Here is a 20,478-nt window from a genome sequence, read left to right as displayed (position 1 = left end):
GACCCGATAGGATGATCCATGGATTCCCGCTCCGTTGCCTTTTTCGATTTCATTTTGAAATTGAAATTCCCCAAAAGGTAGATTCTTCTTTCTCTCTCTCTCCTCTGAGCAACGTCTCTCTCTCTCTCTAGAAAAAATGGCTCCTCCCTTTGTATTCCCTCAAATTCTACGAGCCCTAGAAGAAGATCCGGAGGATAATCACCGTTTGTTCGCTCAGAATCCCGTCGATGTAACCTCTCTTCGCCCTTCCGATCTGGAAGAATTCGTCAAAGGTAAATTGTCTTTGTCTCTCCACTGTATGAGCGTATCTGAGATGCAATTGCGAGAGGGTTTAGATTTGCTTTGCAATCCCAATTTGGGAGGAAAATTGCATTATGTATGTTGATAGTGTCCTTAGTCACCTGAGTCGTCAGGTAGGTTTAGTGGGAATTCGTGTCTACAAGCGAAGCTGAACAATATGAAATTGATTAAATTTAAGTCGAGAGAAATTTCATTTAGTGCGTTTCTGGAGTCAAATTTCTTCTATGACTCTTGTGATTGATATGTGAGGCATTTTGTTTACTTTCGTCTCGTGGAACAGGTGTATCCTTTGACCTTTCTGATAGAGAACTCTTTTGTGTCGAGGATCAAGATGTATTTGATCGTGTCTACTCTTTGGTCAGGAGCTTCTTTAGTCTTCCTCCATCTTGCAAGTGTAATCTTGTAGAAAGCCTTCGGTCCAATCTAAGCGTTCTTCTTCCCAATGTCGATTCGATATCCCGGTCTGTCCAAGATCAGGAGGATGATGTTCCAATCATTGATAGGATCACATCACATCGCAATGCCTTGAAGATATACACTTTCTTTCTCCTCACTGTTGTTATGAATGAGGAATCACACATCAGCTCAGTCGAGACTACAAAGGTGTTCTCTCTTTTTCCAGCTGATAATACAGAATAAAATTCATCTCTTGTTGTCGAATTTACGGTAGTGATGTTGTGGATGAACAGGTTGCAGCACGAGGGAGGAAAAAGCAAATCATCCAGTCATGGAACTGGGAACCTCAGAGGGGTAGGATGCTCAATTTGATCGCAAATTCTCTTGAAATCAACCTATCCTTGCTCTTTGGATCATCAGACCTAGACGAAAACTACCTGTCTTTCATTGTCAAGTAATTTCCGTGACCTAATGAATCTTGTTTCTTTCATAGTCCATGCTATAGATACATTCTCACAACATTTTCATATCATTTCCTTGTAGAAACTCGTTCACTCTTTTTGAAAATGCCACAATCTTAAAAGATGCCGAGACAAAAGATGCACTGTGCCGAATCATCGGAGCATCTGCTACAAAATACCACTACATTGTGCAGTCATGTGCCTCAATCATGCACTTGATACACAAGTATGATTTTGCTGTTGTACACATTGCTGATGCAGTTGCTAGAGCTGAAAGCAAGTATTCAGATGGTACGTTGGCAGTGACAATCATTAGAGATATTGGGAGGACTGACCCAAAGGCCTACGTTAAAGATACTGCTGGGGCTGATAATGTGGGACGTTTCCTGGTCGAGCTTGCTGATCGTTTGCCAAAATTAATGTCGACAAATGTTGGAGTTCTGGTCCCTCATTTTGGTGGTGAATCATACAAGATAAGAAACGCACTAGTTGGTGTTCTTGGGAAATTAGTTGCAAAAGCATTTAATGATGTCGAGGGAGATATGAGTTCCAAGTCCCTTCGTCTGCGAACTAAGCAAGCTATGTTGGAAATTTTGCTCGAACGCTGTAGAGATGTTTCAGCCTATACAAGGAGCCGTGTTCTTCAAGTGTGGGCTGAACTCTGTGAAGAGCATTCTGTTTCAATTGGCCTATGGAATGAAGTTGCATCACTATCTGCTGGAAGACTGGAAGATAAGAGTGCAATTGTTAGAAAATCCGCATTGAATTTACTGATCATGATGTTGCAACATAACCCCTTTGGTCCACAGCTGCGGATAGCTTCATTTGAAGCAACCCTGGAGCAGTATAAAAGAAAACTGAACGAACTTGAACCTACTGAGCATGCATCAAAAGAGTCAACTTCAGATGGTGAATCCTGTAATGGAGATGGTGAAATCGATGACTTGCATCTTGAAACTACAACTAAGATTCATCAAGATAGTCTATCTGATAGCTGTCAGCCAGAGAATGGAGAAGAAATCAGTGAGAAGGATGTTTCTGTTCCAGATATTGGTAACGTTGAGCAAACCAAGGCTTTGATTGCTTCCCTAGAGGCTGGATTGAGGTTCTCGAAGTGCATGTCAGCCAGTATGCCAATCCTCGTTCAATTAATGGCTTCATCTTCTGCCACTGATGTTGAGAATGCTATTCTTTTGCTGATGAGGTGTAAGCAGTTCCAAATTGACGGTGCAGAAGCTTGTCTCCGTAAAATTCTGCCTCTGGTATGGTCGCTTATCATGTATCAAACTCATAAGAATACATTCTTCTGACATTTTTCAGTTAGCATCCTCTTAATACATTGTGCTAAAAACCTTGTTTATTGTTGTCTTTGCAGGCCTTTTCTCAGGATAAGTCTATCTATGAGGCAGTAGAGAATGCCTTCATCTCAATCTACATAAGGAAAAATCCAGTTGACACGGCGAAACAGCTGTTGAACCTTGCCATAGATTCGAATATAGGAGATCAGGCAGCACTAGAGTTTATTGTTAATGCTTTAGTGTCAAAAGGTGAAATATCTAGCAGCACGGTAGGTTCCTTCTGTGACTCCAGCGTATGAGTATGCTATGAATTATGGTCACTTGATACGTGTAGTCTGCTTATGCACAGTCAAGAACAACTAAAAATAATGAGCGTTTGATTATTGATTAAATTTCTCGAGCGAAAAGGATTTTCACCTGCTAGAGGCTAATAAGTGCTTCTATCATTTTTCTGTTTGTAGACATCAGCTCTATGGGACTTCTTTTGCTTTAACATCAATGGGACAACTGCTGAGCAAAGTCGTGGGGCTCTATCTATCCTTTGCATGGCTGCAAAGTCGTCCCCTAGGATTCTTGGATCACACATACAGGATATTATTGATATTGGGTTTGGCCGTTGGGCAAAAGTGGAACCTCTACTTGCCAGAACTGCATGTACTGTTATTCAGCGGTTCTCCGAGGAAGATAGGAAAAAGTTATTGCTCAGCAGTGGCAGCCGATTGTTTGGTATTCTTGAAAGCTTGATCACTGGGAACTGGCTTCCAGAAAATATATATTATGCAACTGCTGATAAAGCCATAAGTGCCATATACATGATCCACCCAACTCCAGAAACATTGGCTTCTACTATTATTAAAAAGTCCCTGAGCACTGTGTTTGACGTAGTTGAACAAGAGGAAGCACAGACTGATACCGAAAATAATAAAGTTGATATTTTGACTCCAGTTCAAGTGGCTAAACTCAGTAGATTTTTGTTCGCTGTCAGTCACATTGCCATGAACCAGTTGGTGTATATAGAATCCTGTATCCAGAAGATCCGGAGACAGAAGACTAAAAAGGACAAACCGGCTGCTGAAAGTCAGAACACAGAAGAAAACCTTGAGGCCACCCAAGAGGTACAGACCAATTTCGTAGAGCGCAGCTGGTGGCACAAATTTTACAACCCTAAAGGGTTATTTTTGCTGAATAATGCAAAGTTTTCTTTGTTTTGTAGAACAATGGCATAAATGCTGAGCTAGGACTTGCTGCCTCTGATGATGCACTGCTTGATACACTCGCTGAAAGAGCAGAGAGGGAAATTGTTTCTGGGGGTTCTGTTGAGAAGAATCTGATTGGGGAGTGTGCAACTTTTCTCTCTAAGCTTTGCAGAAATTTTTCTCTGCTGCAAAAGGTAGTTAGTTTTCTATTCATTCATTCTGTTTCATGGCGTGTGATGAAGTTAAAAGCCTTCTTTTGCTCTCACATTTATTTTGGATATACATGATAAAATGAAACTTGTCTTTTCATTCGTACAGCATCCTGAACTACAAGCTTCCGCAATGCTTGCATTATGCAGGTTTATGATTATTGATGCAAGTTTCTGGTGAGATTAAATCATTATCATATAGTCTATTTATCCTTTACAAAACTGAATTTATAGTTAAATTGATGCATTAAACTCAATGTATGCCAGCGAATCCAATCTTCAGCTTCTCTTCACAGTTGTTGAAAATGCACCGTCTGAAGTTGTACGATCGAATTGCACCCTTTCCCTTGGAGACTTGGCTGTTCGTTTTCCAAATCTTTTAGAACCTTGGACAGAAAATATGTATGCCAGGTTACGGGATGCTTCAGTTTCTGTCAGGAAAAATGCTGTCCTGGTCCTCTCACATCTTATATTGAATGATATGATGAAGGTTGGACTCCTTACCTCTCTCCTTGCTCTCTTTAAATATCTGCAATTATAGTTGGAGGTTTCATTTTGTGAATCCTGATTTCAGGTGAAAGGTTATATATATGAAATGGCTATATGTATAGAAGATGATGTGGAGAGGATCTCTAGTCTCGCAAAACTATTTTTCCATGAACTGTCTAAGAAAGGTCAGTTGCAATAGCTGCTTTACATGACATAGCAACTTCCACCTTTGAATCAAATTTAACACTTAAGTTTATTTTCTGCCAAACAAATCCAGGATCGAATCCCATATACAATCTACTTCCTGATATACTTGGGCAGTTATCCAACCGGAATTTAGAGAGGGAGTCATTCTGTAATGTCATGCAATTCTTGATCGGCTCCATCAAAAAGGTATACAGCTTTTCAATATTGAAGTTAGTATGACCTGTATTTATTCTTATCTAATCACTCATCTGCATCCTCATCAATCTCCAGGACAAACAGATGGAGGCTCTAGTTGAGAAGCTTTGCAATAGGTTTAGCGGAGTCACAGGTATGCTTGTATTGATGATATATCCTTACACCTGTTTTGGGTTTAATAAGAAGTATATCCCTTTGACATCTACACCTAAACTTGCAGATGGAAAACAGTGGGAATACATTTCGTATTCTCTTTCGCTGCTGACATTCACAGAAAAGGGAATCAAAAAGCTTATTGAGTCATTCAAGTCTTACGAGCACGCTTTAGCAGAGGATTTGGTGACCGAGAACTTTAGAAGCATAATCAATAAGGTCTGGTTTCTCTGGTTTTCGTCACCCTAGTCATTTTTAATGCTATATGTTAGTTTGACATCTGGTTGTGAATCTGAACAGGGAAAGAAGTTTGCGAAGCCAGAACTGAAAGCGTGTATCGAAGAGTTTGAAGAGAAGATCAACAAGTTCCACATGGAGAAGAAAGAACAAGAAGAAACCGCAAGAAATGCCGAGGTTCATAGAGAGAAAACCAAGACCATGGAATCCCTTGCTGTCCTCAGCAAAGTGAAAGAAGAACCTGTAGAAGAATATGATGAAGGTGAAGGTTAGTAATTTTTTGACTCTTGGCTAAAGCAAAGTTCACTGTACCAGACTTACGATAGTCAAATGCCAGTTAACGGCAAGCTTTTCAAAATGGACTGTTTTTTGTATTCTCAGGTGTTTCAGATAGTGAAATTGTGGATCCATCAATGGAAGAATCAGGCGATAATTTAGTTGAAACTGAGTCAGAGGAAGAGCCATCTGACTCGGAGGAAGAGCCAGATTCTGCACAATGTGGTACGGCCATTCCTCGTTATTTAAACCAAAAGACTAGTGGCGATAATTTGATTGAAACTGAGCCCGAGGAAGAGCAATCTGACTCGGAGCCAGATTCTGCACAATGTGGTACGACCAATCCTCGTTCCTTAAACCGAAAGACTAGTGGCGATAATTTGATTGAAACTGAGTCCGAGGAAGAGCAATCTGACTCAGAGGAAGAGCCATCTGACTCGGAGGAAGAGCCAGATTCTGCACAATGTGGTACGACCAATCCTCGTTCCTTAAACCAAAAGACTAGTGGCGGTATGTGAAAACTTCAATATGTATTTCAAAAATCTCACACAACTTAAGCTACATTTTAGAAATTGTTATATACCGTTAAGTAAAGTTGTGAGGTTTTCAGGGGAAGAAGGCGAATCAGAAAGCAAGAGTACAGAGTCATCGAGCAGCATCAGGAGAAACCTGAGGTCAGGAAGTAGAAGTTAAAGAACCATTGTGTAGATGCAGAGAGAGAGCGAATGTCTGTTCAAGTTGCTCAACATCTCGAGAGCTATCTTATAATTTACGTCTGTTTTGGTCACCGCTTTTGTTTCTCCCTATTATGCTTAGATATTGAAGAATCGACAATATTTATGTCTAATGTCCTAGCCGGTTTAGTTATGACAATTTGTAGCCAAAATATATAAGATCTGAATTAGTTTTGTATCAAATTTCCTTTTTCTTGTCAGTTTCACTGACGAATATATTAGTGGCCTCATGGGTACTTAAGAGTTAAGACTAAGAGTAGGTGTACACCTACTTTCCTCCACGTGTTATAACCAGACCAGATTTATTTCGGTTTTGTCTTATCGTATCTAAATAAACCGAAAGAAACCAAAACCGAGACTTAAAGCCGAGAGACCTTCGGTTTCTCTTCAGTCGTCTCTACTCTCACTTGAGCACGAGAACTGTCTCCGTCGCCGTTATTATCTCGTCGGCTAATATCTCAGACGAGAAATCGACGCCGGAGAAAAAGCAATTTAGTTCTCTTTCATCTACCAAAATGACATCTTCTCTGTCACTTCACTCCTCCTTCGTACCTTCCTTCGCTGATCTCTCCGACCGAGTAAGCTTTTTATTTTAATATAATTTATCGACCTCAGATAAAGTTAATCCCTTTTCTTTTGCTTTTGGTCTGGCTCTACCAATTTAAGTGATATCTAATCATTTTCGTCTCTGGGTGTTTCTCTGAAGGGTTTGATCAGTAAGAACTCTCCGACCAGTGTTTCCATTTCCAAGGTTCCAACTTGGGAGAAGAAGCAGATCTCAAATCGGAACTCTTTCAAGCTGAATTGCGTGATGGAGAAAAGTGTCGATGGTCAAACTCATTCTACCGTTAACAATACCACTGATAGCTTAAATAGTTCGTTAAGCTTAAATAACTTCTTTTTATTGGATCATATTGATGATAATCATAAAGTTAGCGTCTTTTTTATTGATTGATGGTGTTTCAATGTTTTTGCAGCTATGAATATCAAAGAAGAAGCTAGCGTCTCTACATTATTGGTGAACTTGGATAATAAATTTGATCCCTTTGATGCAATGAGCACTCCGCTTTACCAAACTGCTACTTTTAAGCAGGTATTCAGCCATAAAGCGAACAACTTCGTTTACTACGAGAAGATTTTGTCACTTGATACTAGTTTCTTTGCTTATTGTAGCCTTCTGCTATTGAAAATGGACCTTATGATTATACAAGAAGTGGCAATCCTACACGGGATGCATTGGAAAGGTAATTGTTTCTTAGCATCTTCTCGATTCCTAGGTTATTTAGCTATATTTGTATGTGTGTTTGTTCAACATTACTTATAGAAGTTGTATTCGTTTGTTAGCCTCCTTGCGAAGCTTGACAAGGCAGATAGAGCATTTTGCTTTACTAGCGGAATGGCTGCTCTTAGTGCTGTTACACATCTTATCAAAAATGGTAATTTCCGATACTGACTTCTCCTGGATTGTAATGTCTTTCAGTGTATTAGATCGGTAGCATAGACTTGGTTTCATTGTAGTACATTTGATTTTGTTTCTATAGGCGAAGAAATTGTTGCTGGAGATGATGTATATGGTGGCTCTGACAGATTACTATCCCAAGTTGTTCCAAGATCTGGCGTTGTGGTAAAGTTAGTATTGCTACCTTTGATTCTGAATTATATAACTAGTTATTCTTACAACTAAGATAACTTAATGATACCATTAAAAATCTTGTAGACGAGTAAACACAACTAAGTTAGACGAGGTTGCTGCTGCAATTGGTCCCCAAACAAAGCTTGTGTGGCTTGAGTCTCCAACAAACCCAAGACAACAAATTTCTGATATACGAGTAAATACTCTGTTTCTACAAAGTTTGGAGCCAGATACCACATGGCCGAAATCGACTTATTCTGCTGTAATGTTTAATTGGTTTGATGGTTTTCTGTCTTTGTAGAAAATATCTGAGATGGCTCATGCTCAAGGTGCTCTTGTGTTGGTGGACAACAGTATTATGTCACCAGTGCTCTCTCGGCCATTAGAACTTGGAGCTGGTGTGTAAAACAACTCAGACTTGCTTTCTATTGGCTAAAATTTTCGTTTTTCTGTTCTCAAATTTGCTTCTTAATACTCATATTTCAACTTGTCTGGCTTTTTAGACATCGTGATGCACTCGGCTACTAAGTTTATAGCCGGACACAGTGACGTGATGGCAGGTGTGCTTGCTGTAAAAGGCGAAAAGTATGTTGCCTCTACTCTTTTCTATCTGAGACATTTCTTTGAAATATCTGCTTTTCTTATAATAGTGTTAAACTTTCCAGATTGGCAAAGGAGGTGTATTTCCTCCAAAACTCAGAAGGTTCTGGATTAGCTCCTTTCGACTGTTGGCTTTGCCTTCGAGGAATCAAGACAATGGCTTTACGGATAGAAAAGCAACAGGTCTTGACTTGAACCCCCTAATTACCTTGAAATGTTGTTCTCTTTTCTTTTCTTTTATTGGTTGGTTTCATTACTTACAATAGATGGCAAAAATCTTCAGGAAAACGCACGGAAAATTGCAATGTACTTGTCTTCTCATCCAAGAGTAAAGAAAGTGTACTATGCTGGTCTACCAGATCATCCTGGTCACCATCTCCACTTCTCTCAGGTACTAAAAAGCATAAACTGATCTACGAAAAATAAGAAGAAAATAGATTAAGTTCTCTATCTAAGATATAACTGTTTTCATATATGCAGGCGAAGGGTGCAGGATCAGTTTTTAGCTTTATAACTGGATCAGTTGCGCTTTCAAAGCATCTCGTAGAAACCACCAAATACTTCAGCATAGCTGTCAGTTTTGGTGAGGCTCAAAGAGTACTTATATTGTGTTTCTTCTGGAGAAGCTTTAATAAGCTTTGGGATTATTTTGGATTTTGATCTCTTCCACTTTTTCTCTTTGACAACAGGGAGTGTTAAGTCACTGATAAGCATGCCATGCTTCATGTCACATGCAAGCATACCTGCAGAAGTTCGTGAGGCCAGAGGTTTGACGGAAGATCTTGTCCGTATATCTGCAGGAATTGAAGATGTTGATGATTTGATATCTGATCTTGACATTGCCTTCAAAACCTTCCCTCTCTAGTTTTGGTTTGTTCTTGTCTCAGCTTTTGTAGTTTCATAGGTTCTTGAAATAAGGATCTATGTAACAAACCATAAAACATAATTTGGTGTTTGAAAACACATCAAGCAATAAATTCATTATTGTTAGATTTGTTATGTTACTTGTTTGGGGTTAAATTCTGTATTATCGGCTTCAAAGCCAACAACATAAGTAGTACGGATCTTTCTTCAAAGTGAAATACAACTCTTATCAAGATTCTTGATCTGTGGAGCAGGGAGAGGACACAGTGAGCAACTTGTCCTGAGGTTAGGTAAGAAACAAGAACATGGAACAAACCATGACACATCAGCACCTGAATTTACCAGATTTATACCTTTTTGTTCGCTAGGACAGGTAGGTATACATGATAAAGTAACATTGTGAATTGAATTGAAAACAACAGTTGGCAAATAGAGTGACATCTACAGATCCTTCATACCATTTTCAGATAGTCAAGTTGGAGTGTCTTTAAAGCAAAAGTAAAGAGTGAAACAAAACTGGGAACTGGGTTATTAACCATGTAAGATTTACTGATGTACTTATAAACATTATCCCCACATACAACATCATCATCATATTCCCCTCTCTGCATTCCCTACTGAAACCATGTACTGTACCAGTAGAAGCATTCCTAAGAAAATCTACAAAAATCTAAATCAGAAACCGAAAAAAGAAGTATCATAGCTGGTAGATCAGACAGCGGTTGCGATACCGTCGAATCTAGGACGTGCTCTATCAGTTGAAATCCCTTCTTCCACTGACTTCCTCTTGTTGTTGATACTCAATGTTTGCTCCTCTTGTTGAACTAATAGCAGATCTTGTTGCAGAGGCAAGATTTCAATTTCAATGTTTGTTGAATCTTTAATCTCTGGATCAGCTACTGCAGTGGGGACTCCATTTTCGACTTTTGAAGTTGTCTCAATCTCCTCCAGCTTCTGGTTCTTCAACTTTGTTTTCATCATATGAGGTTTCAACTTGTTAAGATCAGCCAATCTTACTGGTTTCAAGAAAAACTCTTCAGCTCCTTCTTCTAAACATCTGTTCATGATCAAGACACAAGAAAATTTTCAATTAATTCCCGGGGAAATGAGAGATTGAAACCACAATCTAAAGGGGAACAAACTCAAACTTCATAGGTTCAATCTTTCTTTACCTGCTGATTCTTGCAGGAACGTTCTCTGAGGACATGATAACTACTGGTATATCTCTAAAAGCTGATGATTCCTGCAAAATTGTAGAACAAGATAATTCCCAGATTAATCAAAAGATTTTATTTATACACATCAAATAGCATATAATCTCATCTCCTATTGACATTCTCTCACTTTCTTGACTGAAAATATGAAAACTTTCCTCTTAAATTAGGAAAAAAAAGTACCTTGACTTTCTTGAGCAAATCATAACCAGTCATGCCAGGCATACAATAATCTGTAATTATAAGATTCACTTCAACTACCTGTTGAAAGCAACCAATCAAACACAACAACTTCAATAACAACAACAACAACAACAACAAAAACAGAAGAAAAAGTGATTTACAAAAATAAAAGAGCAAACCTGGTGATTAACAGGAGCCTTAGAAAACGCATTTGGGTCGTTACTATCAGTACTTTGTCTTAAACCCAGAAACTCCAAAGCCTTTGAGCCAGAATCAACAGTTGTTACTATAAATACCAAACACACAGAAAAAAGCTTAGATCTTTCTTCGACCATTATCAAACAAAGATTGAGACTTTTTTCTTGTAACACACATTTATACCTTGACACGAAGACTTTTGAAGCAATCTCTCAATAAGTTTCCGATCAAATAAACTATCATCAACAGCTAAAACATGAAACTGCGATTCTGCTGCCATACCCATTGCAGAAACTTGAAGATAACAAATAAAGAAGATCTTATCTCAAATCGATGAACCCAGATGTAAAGTCTTCGACTTTTTTTTTTTTGTTCTTCACTAGAAACAATCAATTATTTTCTTTCCTATCTCCGGGATTTGATGCGATTTTAGTTTTAAATTTACGATGCTGAAGCTTAGGTGAGGAAGAGAAATAAAGAGTCTGCACTTAAAACAAGATCTGATTGATTATAACTCTTTTTATTTTTCTTCTTCTACCAAATCTTTGCAAAAGAGAGAGGGAAAAATGAATAGAACTAAATTAGCTTTGAATTGTGGAGAAAGCAAAGTTACTAATAGAACAAAAAACAAAATATTTTGTTTTTTGAAGAAGACAGCGCAGAGGAAGGAAAAAAGACAAAGTTTCCTAAATAAAATAAAATAATGAAAACAAATCTTTTGCAGGATTTTTAAGGATTAGATAATAGGTGGCCTTTGCTTTATATACTACTACCACAGCCGCTTGATTTTAGTATTTTACACCATATTTGAAAATATACATATACAGTATATCATATATGCATAAATCTAAAAATCCTTTTCTATATAAAAATTTTATACAAAAAATATGTGTATAACATATCACATCATCATCTTCATTTTTTTAATAAGTTTTATCATAAATACAAAAAAATATAAGTATCGACAAACATATAGATTGTGAATGGTAACAAAAACCGCACCGCAACAGTGCTTTAACAGTATCAAAATCTTTATATATACATATGTATCTATATATTTTTGTAACTATTTGAATCGTACCGCACTTCTCTCGTACCGCAAAACACACTTTCCATGTACCGTATTTCTCCCGTAGTCTAATTCGTAACAAACATATTAATCGCCTTTCTCAAAAAAGAGAAAGAAGAAAAAGAGTCATGTAAACTTAAAAACTTTTTCTCCTAGTTTTCTTCATAATATACTAAAATGTATCAAGTCTTCCCACACTTTGAAGTCTAAATTCATGAAGAAATAAATGGAGAAACGGGACCCGCCAAAATCTTGAGAGATACAGATGACGTCATCAAAGATGCCTCTTTTTTTGTTTATCATATATCATTAAATTGTTTACTTGTTTTTTTGCTCCAATTAAATTTAATACGTAAATGGAGAAAACAATATTCAGCAAAACGTGAAATAATGAGCAGTTGGGTTTGTGGTGGCAACGACATGGCAATTTTAAATCGATTCTCTTCCAAAGATTTGTTTCCCATGGTCATGCCCCATTCACCATCATCATGATTGCCATTATCAACATGTCCATCTACTATATCCGATACGTGTCTAACTTTTGGGGTCACACGTCAAAATCTATCCAACAAGACTTATTCGCCTAATCACAATGTTTAAACACGGTGATTAAGCTCCCATTATGCGTTCAAGGCATCCAACTGCCACGATTTATATCAAACCAGCCAGGATAATTGGGAAAGATCAAGCCCATCGATGAAAAGAAAAAAATATATATCGGTCATGGATTAGGGTTAATTTCCAAAGTATTTTCGTTTATTCTTACGTCTATAGCCGAAATGAAATCTTCTATCAATTAATCCGAAATACTACCGTAATTCAACATGATGAGTCCACAAGTTTTTTTTTATAAAAAAGAATCGACTTTTTTTTAACACAGTGGACCAAATAAAAGACATGAAAGAATAAGGCACTCAAGTAAAATTCAAAGAAGGTGAGGAAGGAGAAATGAGAAAAGGAATCAAAGGATGGTGGATTTGACCAAAAAGATATGGCTCGATCGAGTTGTCTATTTAATGGTAATCCACAATGTCGGGAAGACAATGCTTTTAATCCACAATAGTAGACAATGGATCTTCAATTTATTACATATCCTCTCTTAATATATCCACCATCCATTTCTCCTTTATGAGTACCCTCTCTCTCTCTCTCTTCTTCTTCTTTCTAACACAAACACCTTCATCATCATCACAGCTTTTGACCCTAGATAAAACATTACGAGACACTCGTCACTTTTAGACCGGCTGTTTTATCAAAGTATTTGGGTTCGAATCTGACCAACAATGATATTCAGTTGGAAAAAGGACGTAATAGTTTTTTCTCACTGACCTAAAAAGCCGAAAGAAGAACCAAACTTATTGACATTTCCATCTCTAGAACATGTTATAAATTTATTATTAGATTGTTAATTCGAACAAATTATTTGTGTTTGTGTTTATTAGTTCAAACGTCCAGTTTACTTTACAGAAAAAAATAAAACATTTGATATTTATTAGATAAACACGATAATTTAATTAACATGTTAATTGTTAACGTAAGCATATATAAATTAGGTACGAAAAATAATAAAACGCTTAAACAATATATGATAATTGGTTTTTATGTAGATAGAAGTGAACTGAGAATGTCATATTTGGTGGATGTGTGTCATAGTGACATGTGAAATGGACCACATGCAATGAAATGAACGTAATCCGAGTAGTTTTCGGGCGAAGCGAGGTAGTTGAGTGGCTTATATCCCTCGTTATGATATTTGATCGTTTTAAATTTCATTTATTTTTGTGTTTTTAGTATCCTTTTGTGGGTTGTTTTTGCTCGATGATATCTTCGATATACTGCATTCAGGTCTATTTTCATTTATATGCCGTGTATCATCTAGCTATATATATAGAGAGAGTAAGAAAGTACTCTTAGTAATTACCAAAATAGAAAGAAAAGTAAAGTAGAAAAGTTGAATACTAGATAGGGTACTTATATATATGTCTTTAATTTAACTCGGATGTAGTTAAACTAAAATTAAAACTTAACACACCATAATTCACTGATAAAAACTATTGGATAGAATTAACTTTTTTGAAGAGTATATAATTAAAAATGAATATATATAATAAAAGAAGGCCAAAAATAAAATAGTGAAGTAGTAGAAGGTGATGTGAAGGGCAGGGCACTCCTTGGCTTAGAAAACATGCACACAATATGGCCCCTCCTCTCTCTTTCCCTTGTCTTCAGGCTTTTTTCCTTAATGGTCGCTTCTTTTGTTCTCTACTTTTCAGTTATCCCTATTCCAATAGTAAAACCATAAACTACATTATTTTATTTTACAGATTAATCAATTATTCACGTAATTGGGATTAATTTTAGTATCTATTCGATGGAAGATGAGTTAAGACGTTGTCTTGCAATGAGATTTGTACTACTACTACTATATCTGTCTGTATACAATTTTCTATAGAACGATATTTGTATCGTCCGTGAATTAGTTCGACCAGAACTGAAGCGTAGTTAATTCCTCTTCACTGCATAGTTAATTCACCTTATTTAGAATTTGGCTGATTATTTAGACCTATAATGTCCTACACGTGTATATATAGTAAAGAGCAGAGTGATTATATGCAAAAAAATTCGTTGTTTCTATAGTCCATACATATACTTAAAATCAAAAACTATAATCTTCTTAGAATGATTTCAATTGGTAATGATAAAAGACGCGAATATGTCTATGCTATGTAACTCATAAGTCATAAACACAAACTAATGGCTGTTTTCTGTATTGTTGACATCTTTATTGTTGCGATAAGCATAAGGATATAGATCTTTTCTTTTTGCAACATTTATAATTCAGACTTTTTGTTCAATTGTAATAGTAGGTGGGTTATGCTTAACGAAATGTTATGCGACGCAACATTATAGTTTTTGTCGTCAACTACATGAAACATTATTTGGATCGGAGGATTTTTTTTTTTTCTTTTTTAATCACAATCAACCAACTTTTAATTATAGGAAAATCAAACCGCAGCGTGCATTGAGTGGTTGTACCCAATCGGTCTTGTAGATACACTCGCATTATTATATAGTAGTCGACTCGTCGGTGTGTGTATGAACCACACGATTACGTAGTTACGTCAATATTACTAATTTAATTAGCTTAATGAGCTTTATGGTCTTGATACGGTGAACCAAACCTCGGCCATAATTTTAAACGATACAGCAGCGATATAACTTTCACATGTTTTGAGAATTTTATTAAATGAGACCAATCTTTTATTTTGTTTATATAACGTTAAGTAGATCAGTTTAGACAATTTAATGTTTTTTATAATTAATATTTCCTTGTTCCCGTTGACCCACATTATCATATACTATATGATTTCATATTTTAACCATATATAGAAAGTACGTGTATTATTACAATTTATTTAAATTGGTTTTATAGAGTAATAATTTACACCAAAAAAATGCTTCAGTCTATTACATTTTTTTGGGGCTCTTTATGAACTTTATGTGACTACCTGATCATGAATACCCAAATAAAAATATATAGATCAACATTTGTCGAAGAAAAAAAAGAGAGATCAACATCTATAAATTTTACTCATTCGTTTTGGACTCTTGAAAAATGACAACAACGCATTAACATTAAAATTTCATGTGTGTAATTCGTGTTCGAATAAAAGCAATTAAAAATGGACGGGAAAGTGTTATCAAATATAATATTGTATGTTTATAGCGGGAATTGAAAAAAAGAAAAACCTAATCACAAAGTGAGACTTTTTGTTTAATTATCTAATTATACATATATATAGAGGGAGAGATAATTCATCTTGTCTGGTCTGAAGAGATAATACACTTTATTTAGGTTAGTTCACTTTTTTTTTTTTAATGAAATTTTTAGAAAAATATGGAGATGTACATGCATGTAATGATGTAAATGTAAAAACAACACGTTTAAATGAATTAACTAATTACAAAGAGAGACATGATATATCCATAGATTCGGATTTTCTTAGATCCATGGAAACATCATGCATGGATCACATCACATGGACTTAATGTTATCATGTGGTAGGTTTGCGAGACTTTGTTTTGCTTGATATATTCACAACGATTGGAAGATATTTGTAACATCAGCAAGGACTCACCACCAAGGAGCTTGAGTTGGATTAATAAACAACAACAAAAAGAACACCAGTGGTGGTTACTTAGAGAGATTGAAACAATAATAGATCCTTATCTTTCACTTTTTAATTTCCATTATTGGTATTAATAAGAAAAAGAATACCATTATTGATGTTTGCATTCTTTCATAGAAAGGCTATATATGATTATAGGCTTCTAGCTACAAACTTTCTTCCTCTCATAATATCAGGTAACAGGTTCCCTATCTGATTAGCCTTCCTTTCTTGTCGTCGATTTCCATTCTCCTGTGTCATAAGAAAAGATGCAGATTGATACATATGTCGACAACTTTATAAATTTTCTTAATACTATAATCGATTAATGTAAGTGTGTTTGGTATTATGATATACTCCCTCTATTCCAAGTTATTTGATGTTTTAGTGTTTTTTTTTTGTTCCACCGAGATTGATATTTTGTAAAAATATAATTATTAATTTTGTTTGTAGCCAATAGTGAAAAGAAAGAAATAATAGTAATATTATTAAACTAACAAAAAATAATTAAAAAATAGAAAAATTATTTTTTCTTAATTTATGTCCAAAACTTAAAATATCAAACTTCATGAAACAGTAGGAGTATAAGACTATTCTCATTCACATCAATGTTAATTATTTAGGTTTTATCATTTGTTCCATTATATTATTTTAGAGAGAAAAAGGTAGACAGAATTGGGATAATATACTTAACTCGTGTACTGAACAAAATAGATGAGTACATACAAAATTGTAGTTAGAAGTTAGAACTTCAACTAATTAATAATTACTAGGAAAAATACAAGAGAAGTTGCAACTCATTAGTTCCAAATTTTATATATATTGCATGCCTATTATAATCTAATTAAATATTTAGATTCTAAATTTTGCTAGCCATAACAATACACGTATAAACTCTTCAGTCCTTACTGAGTTTTTTACCCGTTTCACTAAGCAAATAACGTTCATTAAATATACAAATATTGTATAGTTAAGTGTACGAAATCGTGAACATGCAATACTCATTTCCCTTACTTCGTTAACTTGAAAATGTAACGCTATTCATTCATTTCTGCTTTCGAGATTTGTGCCAACAAATTTCAAGATTTAATATCAGAATAATATTGATTAAACTCAACACTTAATACAAATGCCCTTACAGTTGCTGCTAGGCCATATTCAAGATACGGGAAGTGTCTCTCCGATGGAGTACAGAGCCACATTATTGACACACCAAATCCCTTTTGCTTTTCTTGTTTTTCCTTTGCCAGCAAATCTTTTATTATTTTATCTATCGCGTGAGTTTATATTTCATGTAACGTATCATTTAATTCATAAAGGTTGTATGATTGTGTTCCTATATAAGATCTTTTAATTATCAAGCTAGTTAACTCATTTTAAACCATTAGTGACATTTCTCTTGGTTTTTACTATAAGAAATATCAATTATGATTTTAAAAAGGGAAGTCAATGTATTTGTATCATTTGTTCTCCCATTTTTTTTATTTTTGAAGAATCTATCTAATTTCTGAAATTTTCTTATGTTCAGACAAAATTTTACATAAAATACCATTTCGTAAAGAAATGGCTCAAGATTACTATGTTCTAAATTGGGCATAATCTCAACAGAAACTGGTTGCTTAAAACATTATATGTTCTAAATTGGGCCGGCAAATGGGCTTCAATAAAGTCCATTAACATGTTAGTTTCGTATTCTTCATTTCAATCTTTTCTGGGGATAATTGATCTCTTAACAACTAATTAGGCTAAATCTGAATTAAACAACAATTATAAGGAAGTTTCTCTAATTTCTCTAACCTTAAGACTTTTCTCCAAAGAAGAGAGAAACAAAAGTAAAGAAGCTCTCGTAACAGTAGAAGCAGAGTGCAAATCTCACTGACTACTACCAAGGCACCAATCACCATGACCATGATGATCATTACAGTGTTCTTAACAGTGATTGCAGCGGTTCTCGCAATCCTTGTCAAGAATTCTCAAACCGGTTCTGGCATCTTCGCACCGCCTGAAATCTCCGGTTCGCGTGATGTTTTCCCGTCGGCGAAAGTGGTTAACTTAACCGGAGCCTCTGGTCCTGAGAGTATAGCTTTCGATCCAGCAGGTGAAGGTCCGTACGTTGGTGTCTCAGATGGTCGTATCTTGAAATGGCGCGGTGAACCGCTTGGATGGTCAGATTTCGCTCACACATCGTCTAACAGGTACATTTTTCAAAGAAAGTTTGACACTTTTCGATGGAGTGATTCTGAATTGGTTAATTGCTCTGTTTTTCAATTGTGGAATTGAAATGTTTGCTCAGTGTTTTGTCAAAGTTGTTGTCTTTTTGTATGAATTGTGGAGAAACATTCATTGGATTTGATTAGAGGTAACATAGCCTTAGGTTTTAGTGAGACATATACATATGTTTCGGCATTTTTAGAACTCTTTGTTACTCAACTGTTACTACTTGTGTAAATGGTTGTAGGCAGGAGTGTGCTCGCCCATTTGCACCAGAGTTGGAGCATGTGTGTGGAAGGCCATTAGGGTTGCGGTTCGATAAGAAAACCGGAGATCTCTACATAGCGGATGCCTACTTTGGCCTTCTTGTTGTTGGTCCTGCTGGTGGTTTAGCCAAACCTCTGGTTACAGAAGCTGAGGGGCAGCCGTTTCGTTTCACTAATGATTTGGATATTGATGAGCAGGAAGATGTGATTTACTTTACAGATACTAGTGCCAGATTCCAGAGAAGGTAACATGAATAGAAACACCCTAAACTCTCATCGTTCTTTTCAAAAAACTATGTTGGATCAGTATCCATGTTTTATGAAACTAAGAACTTTCTTACTTTGATGTTTGAGTCTTGGCTTTATCTTGGTGATGATGATTTAACTCCAAAGTGTTGGCATGTTTCAGGCAATTCTTAGCTGCTGTTTTGAACGTCGATAAGACTGGAAGGTTTATCAAGTATGATAGATCAAGCAAGAAAGCGACAGTCTTATTACAAGGCCTTGCATTTGCAAACGGCGTTGCACTAAGCAAAGACCGGTCTTTTGTATTGGTAGTCGAAACAACTACTTGCAAGATTCTAAGACTTTGGCTCTCTGGTCCAAACGCAGGAACACACCAAGTGTTTGCTGAGCTTCCGGGTTTCCCTGACAACATCAGAAGAAACTCGAATGGAGAATTCTGGGTCGCTTTACACTCAAAGAAAGGTCTTTTCGCGAAACTATCACTTACTCAAACTTGGTTCAGGGATTTGGTGCTTAGACTTCCGATCAGTCCCCAACGCCTGCACTCGCTGTTCACTGGAGGAATACCTCATGCTACAGCCATAAAGCTGAGTGAATCAGGTAAGGTTTTGGAGGTACTTGAGGATAAGGAAGGAAAGACATTGAGGTTTATAAGTGAAGTGGAAGAGAAAGACGGCAAGCTTTGGATTGGTTCTGTTCTCGTGCCTTTTCTTGGTGTCTATGATTTGTAGTTTCCTACTTTGCTCAGACTTAATTGTCTTTGCATGGATATGAGTTTAAATGTGTATTACGTTGTCACAACTATGTGCACGTTAATTCTATTTCTGCTGTTTGTTTTTGACGTCCATGTGTATACTTTTAAGTTTAAAAAAGGTGTCTGTACTGGTACTGTTTATTACATATATGGTAATCATATGGTGACATTTTAAAGGTGTCAATTGTCAAATCATCTAATCTAAAATGTCAGAAACGTACACGTAGTTTGGTACATTGTCTTTGTTTAGATCAGACTCTCATTCATAAAATAATCCACCTTACTAGCGTATATAGCAGATATAGTTAAATCTGTTTTGTATGTTGATAAACTGCTTGATATAACGAATTGTTATATGGAAGATTCAAAATTGATGATCCTATGATAAAGATCAACATGGATACAAGACACGTTTTTTCTTGCGATAGTACTTATATCTGACGTCAGTAATAGTCGTGGTGGCTATGTCAGAAGAGGACACATCTGTGACTCATGTTATGTGGTCGAGAATGAAGTCTCGTGAAATTGTATTTACACTTTGTTGTCATGTAGGGTTTGACTTTACTTAGTCGGCAACGTATATATCCGATTTATTTTATTTTCTTCAAACTGGAAGCTTTTAGACCAAAATTTAAACTAATTTTCTGAACCACAGAAATCCAATCTTTTTTTGTCACTGAAAGCGGTTATAATCATAAATGTCCAAAATGTGATTTGTTTTTGAAATAGTTAAAAGGAAGTGAATTTCTAATTAACCTTAATCCACGTAAAAACTTTATATACCTCAAACAAAATCCCAGCACAACGAGGTTAAAATCAAATATAGCCAGCTTCAATTTTAATTTATTCTAAAATGTCGAAGGGTCCGGAAAGCAGTCAAATTGTCGCACATTCATATTTACGTTAATTAGAGAAGTCGC

At 36.0% G+C, this 20,478-nt stretch overlaps 4 protein-coding genes and 2 long non-coding RNA genes across 13 annotated transcripts; 5 read left to right on the top strand and 1 right to left on the bottom strand.

The window, feature by feature from the left end:
• Positions 1-27: 27 nt before the first annotated feature.
• Positions 28-6,390, top strand: AT3G57060 (binding protein; the record flags this gene model as incomplete). 3 transcript variants are annotated; one of them, NM_001339840.1, is made up of 16 exons in its annotated part: positions 28-272; positions 581-903; positions 990-1,150; positions 1,240-2,419; positions 2,533-2,724; positions 2,917-3,570; positions 3,669-3,845; positions 3,970-4,037; positions 4,128-4,350; positions 4,435-4,534; positions 4,627-4,742; positions 4,827-4,884; positions 4,972-5,123; positions 5,205-5,409; positions 5,523-5,927; positions 6,028-6,368. In NM_001339840.1, 16 exons carry the CDS (start codon positions 137-139, stop codon positions 6,108-6,110), a joined length of 4,233 nt encoding a protein of 1,410 aa, NP_001325687.1. In that variant the 3' UTR covers positions 6,111-6,368. The 3 variants fall into 3 exon arrangements, with proteins under 3 accessions (NP_001325687.1, NP_001190114.1, NP_191265.2); NM_001203185.1 differs by having other exon boundaries at positions 75-272; positions 6,013-6,321; NM_115565.2 differs by having other exon boundaries at positions 137-272; positions 5,523-5,885; positions 6,028-6,390.
• Positions 6,391-6,450: 60 nt separating this feature from the next.
• On the top strand, positions 6,451-9,488 carry CBL (cystathionine beta-lyase). Of its 5 annotated transcripts, none has more exons than NM_180381.3 (13): positions 6,451-6,729; positions 6,858-6,981; positions 7,129-7,244; positions 7,325-7,395; positions 7,496-7,587; positions 7,693-7,780; positions 7,869-7,980; positions 8,086-8,182; positions 8,288-8,369; positions 8,450-8,567; positions 8,668-8,775; positions 8,865-8,967; positions 9,074-9,488. In NM_180381.3, exons 1-13 carry the CDS (start codon positions 6,667-6,669, stop codon positions 9,247-9,249), a joined length of 1,350 nt encoding a protein of 449 aa, NP_850712.1. In that variant the 5' UTR covers positions 6,451-6,666; the 3' UTR covers positions 9,250-9,488. The 5 variants fall into 5 exon arrangements, with proteins under 5 accessions (NP_850712.1, NP_191264.1, NP_850713.1 ...); NM_115564.4 differs by having other exon boundaries at positions 6,858-7,026; NM_180382.1 differs by having other exon boundaries at positions 6,552-6,729; positions 6,858-7,026; positions 8,668-8,967.
• A 132-nt stretch (positions 9,489-9,620) lies between these two features.
• ARR9 (response regulator 9) lies at positions 9,621-12,129 on the bottom strand. Of its 2 annotated transcripts, NM_001339837.1 has the most exons (6): positions 11,925-12,129; positions 11,027-11,325; positions 10,825-10,931; positions 10,646-10,723; positions 10,421-10,491; positions 9,621-10,305 (listed from the first exon to the last, which is right to left on the bottom strand). In NM_001339837.1, exons 2-6 carry the CDS (start codon positions 11,127-11,129, stop codon positions 9,960-9,962), a joined length of 705 nt encoding a protein of 234 aa, NP_001325622.1. In that variant the 5' UTR covers positions 11,130-11,325; positions 11,925-12,129; the 3' UTR covers positions 9,621-9,959. The 2 variants fall into 2 exon arrangements, with proteins under 2 accessions (NP_001325622.1, NP_191263.1); NM_115563.3 differs by lacking the exon at positions 11,925-12,129 and having other exon boundaries at positions 9,685-10,305; positions 11,027-11,774.
• On the top strand, positions 11,884-12,114 carry AT3G08825. The gene has a single exon (NR_141487.1). It is a non-coding gene; the product is annotated as an other RNA (long non-coding RNA).
• A 707-nt stretch (positions 12,130-12,836) lies between the features above and the next one.
• Positions 12,837-13,153, top strand: AT3G08815. Its single transcript, NR_141486.1, has one exon. It is a non-coding gene; the product is annotated as an other RNA (long non-coding RNA).
• A 4,315-nt stretch (positions 13,154-17,468) lies between these two features.
• AT3G57030 (Calcium-dependent phosphotriesterase superfamily protein) lies at positions 17,469-19,734 on the top strand. The gene is made up of 3 exons (NM_115562.4): positions 17,469-18,276; positions 18,540-18,803; positions 18,968-19,734. The coding sequence occupies exons 1-3, from the start codon at positions 17,984-17,986 to the stop codon at positions 19,533-19,535; spliced, it is 1,125 nt and encodes a 374-aa protein (NP_191262.2). The 5' UTR covers positions 17,469-17,983; the 3' UTR covers positions 19,536-19,734.
• Positions 19,735-20,478: the final 744 nt, after the last annotated feature.

Source organism: Arabidopsis thaliana, chromosome 3 (genome assembly GCF_000001735.4).
Source record: "Arabidopsis thaliana chromosome 3, partial sequence".
NCBI lineage: Eukaryota > Viridiplantae > Streptophyta > Magnoliopsida > Brassicales > Brassicaceae > Arabidopsis > Arabidopsis thaliana.
The sequence above is the reverse complement of the archived record's forward strand: the minus strand, read 5'-3'. Positions and strand labels throughout refer to the sequence as shown.

Coding starts and splice junctions, on each gene's coding strand:
- AT3G57030 (NM_115562.4), top strand. CDS start 17,984: ATGACCATGATGATCATTACAGTGTTCTTAACAGTGATTGCAGCGGTT. Junction 18,277..18,539: donor GCTCACACATCGTCTAACAG/GTACATTTTTCA, acceptor AAATGGTTGTAG/GCAGGAGTGTGCTCGCCCAT. Junction 18,804..18,967: donor AGTGCCAGATTCCAGAGAAG/GTAACATGAATA, acceptor GGCATGTTTCAG/GCAATTCTTAGCTGCTGTTT.
- ARR9 (NM_001339837.1), bottom strand. CDS start 11,129: ATGGGTATGGCAGCAGAATCGCAGTTTCATGTTTTAGCTGTTGATGAT. Junction 10,492..10,645: donor ATTTGCTCAAGAAAGTCAAG/GTACTTTTTTTT, acceptor ACAATTTTGCAG/GAATCATCAGCTTTTAGAGA. Junction 10,306..10,420: donor GTTCCTGCAAGAATCAGCAG/GTAAAGAAAGAT, acceptor GATCATGAACAG/ATGTTTAGAAGAAGGAGCTG.
- CBL (NM_115564.4), top strand. CDS start 6,667: ATGACATCTTCTCTGTCACTTCACTCCTCCTTCGTACCTTCCTTCGCT. Junction 7,588..7,692: donor TACACATCTTATCAAAAATG/GTAATTTCCGAT, acceptor TTGTTTCTATAG/GCGAAGAAATTGTTGCTGGA. Junction 8,183..8,287: donor GCCATTAGAACTTGGAGCTG/GTGTGTAAAACA, acceptor CTGGCTTTTTAG/ACATCGTGATGCACTCGGCT.